This window comes from Metopolophium dirhodum, chromosome 5 (assembly GCF_019925205.1).
Source record: "Metopolophium dirhodum isolate CAU chromosome 5, ASM1992520v1, whole genome shotgun sequence".
Taxonomy (NCBI): Eukaryota; Metazoa; Arthropoda; class Insecta; order Hemiptera; family Aphididae; genus Metopolophium; species Metopolophium dirhodum.
Genome location: NC_083564.1, coordinates 30,922,613 through 30,929,453, shown reverse-complemented (window position 1 = coordinate 30,929,453; position 6,841 = coordinate 30,922,613). Strand labels below are relative to the sequence as shown.

Genomic DNA, 6,841 nt, shown 5'->3' with positions numbered 1-6,841 from the left:
ATGTCAAAAAATATGTATCGTAAATTGTTTAATTTTAAAAATTTATATCATTCGAATCTAACTTATATGGAAATACTATATGAAGTATTAACACTATATCCTATAATTTAGTTTTGGGTTAGAAAAAAATTAAATACGCTAGCGTTGTATAAACAAGTTAACTTTTTTTTAACTTAATAAAAAGTTAACAAAAAGTGTGTATTTACTTTTAACTTAACTGAGTTAACCTAGAGTTAAATTAGCTTTTGAAAAATTTGAACTTTAAATGCTTACAAATAAAAACTGTGACTAAGGATTTTTAATATTTTTCAAATATCATTGTAACAATATAGTAGGAGCCTTGTATTAAATTGTCAAGCTATTTTACCCAATAAATCAAGTTTTATTGACATTCATAGAAAAAAAGACTTATAAAATTGGAAACAGAAAATATTCCTAAACAGTTCAGAACAAATCAAATTATTTTGAAAATTGTATCGTGTATAGAAAATGCAAATACAAACTAATACTAACCAGTGAAAATTTCATGTATATACGTTTATTTGTTTAAGAGTTACACCAAAAACCAAAATCGATTTTTAATTTAGATTCGAATGATATAAATTTTTAAAATTAAACAATTTACGATACATATTTTTTGAAATGAAAACGAAATAGACTGAAATAGTGAAATATTATAAAATTAAAAACAAAATAAATTAACTTAACTTACTTCTTAAAATGAAAAATTAACTCGTTAATTTCACGTTAATTAAGAAAAAAATTTAGTAAGTTAACACTTAAGTTAATGAAAAGCCAAAAGTAACTAGATAAGTTAAAAAGTTAAAATAAAATTACCTTTTTAAGTAAACTTTAACTTTTTAACTGGTTAATGCCCAGCCTTGCTAATTTGTGCTTATGGAACATTTGGAATATTTCTTAAATTATCAATTTATCATCAATATAATTTTTATACTATAGTATCAATTTTTTGTTCTGTTAGGTTAGGTTACGTTATTTTCCGGTAGTGCCACCGGTGGTTTACGAATTTTTAAACACCTTAGAAAATTACGTGTTTATAATAATTATTAAGAATCATACGAATCGCAAATTCGTATACAGCTAGAACGGTCAATTTTACATGATAAAATAATGCCTTGTTGATATTTTGTACTACAATTTTTGTATGCAACATTTTATTCTATATTATAGTATACACGACAAAATGAAAAGTGAGATATTTAAATATTCCTAACATTATAAATAAACACAATAAATTATGAGTGATCTGGGTGAATTATTTTCGGTGATTCATATATCAAGAACATTATTTATATCATTAATTTTCTTATCTATTCGTATTTGATATAAATATTTATTTATAACCGTAATTATAATACCTAGTAAGGATACTTAGTAATAATTAGTAAGGATCAAAATGCCGGAAAAATTCGGAAAAAACATTGTTTTTCAAAACTTTTGGAAAATATGGAAAATTTGATGAATATTAAAATAAAACATTTCCAAAAAAACTGAAGGTTTCGGAAAATTTCACAGAATTTTTGGAAAGTTCAAAAGTTGCATTTACGCTTAAAAATTAAAATAATCTAAGTAGGTATAAAAAAAACTCAGTTAAAAAAATATATGTATAAACAAACCTGTCATTGTCATTTCCATTTGTATATCAATGTATTTAACTGTATTATATAACTATTAATGTTTTCAACCAATAAGTAGGTACTTGATAATTTTAATTTTTTAGTTTCTGAGCGGAACGATAACATTTTTTAAATACTCGTTTTGAGCTGTTAACGGACATTTTCAATTTTCAATTTTATTTATAAATGTCAATAAAATGTTATTTGTTGGGTCAAAAAGCTATAACTTACTATAGTAAGGGTAAATCTTCTTTTTCAATTCTATAGGAAAAAAATGTTTTTTTCATGAAATTTTACGATTTCTCCGGAAAATCCCAGTTTTTTTACGGAAATTACAAATGACACCAAATTTTCCCAATTTGTATCCCTAATAATTAATAAGAAATAATAATTTAGGTACAGTCTATCAAAAACATGGATTTTCAAATGATCATAACCTTTTAGAGTTATCAGTTGCAGCTAATCTATATTATGTTCATAGGTCAGTCATTAAATCATGATACGCAATATATTATCCATATTATACTCGTTCTTGGGAAAATCCAGTCCGTCGACTTAAAGTATATAAGACAGCACGTCCGACGAACGATCACAGTAGCAACCTGAAGATTACTGACAGTATTCCATCGTCCGATAAACTCGTCTTGCAAAAAACACTTCACGTTCACTAATCAACAATCAACATGAACCGTCTGGTAATTATTAAAATGTTAACCTACCTAAAAAATTTTGTAGTTATAGGCGAAGTGTAATATGTAGGTACTCCTAAATTCCTAACCATACTAGTACCAAGCAACCAAGCCTGTACCTATACGATTATTAGTGAAAAAACCTGAGTGCTATATTCAAAATATTAATGATATGACACATTCTCGTTCATCGATAGTAATTTTAATGAATCAATAATCATACATTTTAATAATACACAAATATATTATGGTATATTTGAATATTTTCTATTTAAATAATTATTGTATACTTTACAATATTATTAACCTGACCTATCACCAAATAGGTTTTTACTATTTTTTTATTTTTATATTGAATTATTTTTTTTGTGTACGATCCTAGAATTATATTATCCCGAACGTACACTTTTCACTTAACATTCTGTATTTCTGTCTATATTGTTATTTTGTGAAACCATTAAATATGTGTCCTCACCGCAGGGCCTAAAATTGTATGCAGTAGCACACACATTGTGCAGTAGCTAATATTAAATGTGCAGCAGCAAATTTAAAAGTGTGCAGTACTTATTTTCGGCTTTTATACATTTTTATCTGATTGATATTCAATATTGATTATTGAAAATTACTAATTAGCGTATTTTATTCGTTTAAAATCCTTAAAACTAAAAATAATACCGACTACACCATATTCTGGGCGACTTATAATATAATAAGTATAATAAGAAGCTTTTTCGTTTTTAATTTTAATATGTTTAGTCATATAGGTATCAAGGACTTTTATAGAAGATTGTCTATAACTAATTATAAATAAGTAGCAAAAACATATATGCAATGAATTTATATATGGTATGTGCACTACTAGGTCTATGTTCATTATTTATACACAATAATTTAGGTACTTACCTTGTATAATTTTGAATTTTTGTTGTACGTCCAAAAATACAATATTTATTATATTATATATAATATTTGATATTGATTACTATTCCTTATACTTCATACTTACCTACATTTTACAAATATTATTAATTTAAAAAAAATAGTCAATAGGTACAAACACTACTCATCACTCTACAATAACAATAATAATAACTTAATATAAATATCAATACAATTTTATTCGTTGCGTCAAAAGTCTTGAAAATATAATGCAAGGCTCCTCACACATTGTTAAAATATTAGTTTAAAAATATTAAAAAAACATCGTGGATCGTGATTACAGTAACTCTGTGTGTGCTCATAAGATAGACTGCCCATAAGATATTTGGTATTGAGGTGGTTTTTTGGCTGGATAAGGTTTTACGACAATTACTTTGGTGTGCCATGGGAGTTTAATTTTTTATAAGTCCAAGTTGTTGATGACTTTTTTTTTAGATCGATAAAAAAGAGAGGCAAATGTGATTTATCGGAAAAGCGCTTAATATTATGAACGTGGATGCGGATATGATGTCCCAACTCGCCGAGAGAGCGGAAATAATGTCTCGAAGTAGATTACGAAGACCAACCGTGTTTTTCAGAAAAATAAACTCCAAGGAAATTTTTTAAAGACAGTCGACAAGGCCCTAAGGATAATACAATAATATTATTGTTTTTATTTGAATATTACAATCATTTTGGTTTTTATCAATGCGGAAATGGTTTTTTCGCTCTAATTATTTAAAAAGTATAGCCACCTCGTTTATGATGTTTGGTATTGGTAAACAGTGATTTATTTTCATTTACTTAAATATTTTGAGTAAGCAACGTATAAACTGATGTCGCTGAATTATATACCTACTCTAAATACGTACCTATATAGATATCAGTACACCAGTACACCTATTATGTGATTTAAATAATTTACTATAATATATTTCATAACGTATAAGTACAACTATTGACTATATTTATAGACTAATAAATTTGTGATATAAATGCATTTTTCTCTCTCTTCTAGTCAATAATATTGGCAATTGCCTTTGTCAGTTACTCAATGGGTGCACCGGAAAACATTTCTGAATCGCAAAATGGAGACCAAAATCATGACTTAGAGCACGGCAGCGGCCAAGGACTTGGGAAGTAAGTAGGACTGCTTCAAAGTACACGACATTTTTATAAAATATCTGCTTTATATCCGTACATTTATATAATGTTTATTCTCCTATTCATACACCAAAGTATTACTTACTACTACTTACTACTTATTTTATACACTATATTTTCGTTATTTTTAATTCTACCTATATTATATATATATATCACTTATTGAACTCACATTATTGTCTATAAATCGCAAAATAACTAACAATTATTAATTAAAAAGAATTTAATTCTTTATATTTTATATCATATTAAAAAAATGTTTTTCTTTTTTTGGGGGGTTGGGAACAAACAATAATAGCCTGTGCGCCCAAAATACTTCGCTACACACCGACTCTATAACTGTATACGTATAAGTGACGTGCAGTTGTAATATGCTGTAGTTCACTCGATACACGGTTGTGTTCTGGATGTGAAATAGTAACTTAAGTTAGAGTAGATGTTAGAAATCATCACCATAAGCACATTCTCTACTCTCAATAAACAATAATTTATTGAACAAGTAAAATACATACTATTCTTAATTATATTTTATCGAGTATAGATCAAGTGATATGTAGATAATGATTTGTAGTCAATTAGTGAATATTTAGACGACTAACAGTATCATTAATGTAATTAATAGATCATAGGTATAGAATTAAAAAAAAAAAAAAAAAAATACATATAAGCGTATACAATATAGAATACGAAATAAATATACGAGATATCCCTTATACATAATTAATATCAAAATAATCGATTCTAAAAAAACACTATTTTATTGGTTTATAATGTTCAATTCAATTCTGCTATTAAAAATAAAATTACTCATGCCTGTATTAGGTATAGTTTACATGTGTTTGTATTCCCCAGGGTTAGATAAAATGGGGCATTTTTTCCCTTAGCCCCCCCCCCCCCCAATCCCCCTTCCCAAATTGTGCTTATAATTATTGAGATATTGTAAATTCTATTGTAATAGTAATTAATGTCCATATACCTTATAGAAAATAATAATTGATCTTCTTGTAAAAATATAATAAATAGACAGGACAGATTTGAAAGCGGAAATGTAAACGTTGATACATCCACATCAGATCCCAGCGAAATAGGGGTTTTTGGACTAAAATCCAAAATCAAAACTTCTGGTGGTGGAAGCCAGGGGATCGAAAAGCCCAACCCTACCAAAACCCCAGGAACAATAATCCGTACTGCAGCGTGTGCTGCAAAGTGTACACTATCTTGTATTTCGGGAGAGAATACTGATGCATGTCTGAAGTGTATAAGTAGATGTTCAAAAAAAAAACAATAAGATTTGATATAAGTAGTTAAATTGTAAAATGTATATATATTTAGTATTTTGAATAAAATTGTTGTGAATTATTTTGTTTACGAAGAATGCAATTTTAAGCAATTATATTGTAGAAATCATTTTAACTTGTACAAAAATGTATGAAAATGTAATAATGTTATTTTAAATATAAAAATGCTATATTTTACATAACATATGTTTTTCTTACGCCTGTTTTGGCCATACATTTAAGCTATTCATTAAAGCACAAGACAGGACTGAGTGGTCCGTATCAATTATCATAGTTGCACTTACAGCTGCTCATCTTCATACCATTTGTATATGCGGCCGACTGCTGTGCTGTTCCATGTTGTCCACGATCCAAAGTATTCGGTGCATACTTAGGTGACCAAGGTGAACTTTAATTAATTTAACTCGAGGTGACTTACAGGTGGTAGGTAGTATTATCTCATCTTCCAACCTGAGGTAGGATAATTGGCCATGAATGGAGCATGATTTAAGATAGTTTGGCGGGGCACACAAAAAGGTTTTATCTGGTGTTCATGACTTGTTATATATGCGGTAGTCAGGTAGTCTTCCGGTGTCGCGACTGGCTAGGAGTTGGCGACGCTGTCCGCCGTTTAGTCGTCACTACCCGAGCCAGTTGGGTCGAAACACAAAAGTATAGTTAATAATAAAAAAAGTAAGAAGCGTCGCCGTGCTAGATATACAAATAAAACTCGAATCAACCAAGTTAAGAAAGCTATAACAAAGTACAATGCAATCAAACACCAAGAAACTTTAGGGTTTCCGACTAAAATATAATTTACGCAAATGGAAAATTAAGAAATTATCTGGTCTAGCATATAATCCCACAATTGATTATAAAAATAACATTGGCACTATGAACCAAGTCAAAATAATACTAATTGTCAGGTTAGGTTATTCACGCTGATAGAAAACCTGCTAATGGACACAAAGGCTGTTACAATGCTGCAACTACTAATGAAGTAGCTTTAGTTATAGTTGGGACATTTTCTAATAAGATTGTTGTCATACATTATTATTTTTATTTTATACCTATTAAAATTATTATTATTTTTTATTATATACCTATTAAAATTAATCGTCTGTCTTGGTCTGCGGCCGTCCGGCTAAAGTTGGGC

General features: G+C 28.3%; 1 protein-coding gene across 1 annotated transcript; it reads left to right on the top strand.

Moving 5' to 3' along the window:
- The first annotated feature begins 2,175 nt into the window (after positions 1-2,175).
- LOC132944343 (uncharacterized) lies at positions 2,176-5,888 on the top strand. The gene is made up of 3 exons (XM_061013634.1): positions 2,176-2,332; positions 4,263-4,384; positions 5,432-5,888. The coding sequence occupies exons 1-3, from the start codon at positions 2,321-2,323 to the stop codon at positions 5,694-5,696; spliced, it is 399 nt and encodes a 132-aa protein (XP_060869617.1). The 5' UTR covers positions 2,176-2,320; the 3' UTR covers positions 5,697-5,888.
- Positions 5,889-6,841: the final 953 nt, after the last annotated feature.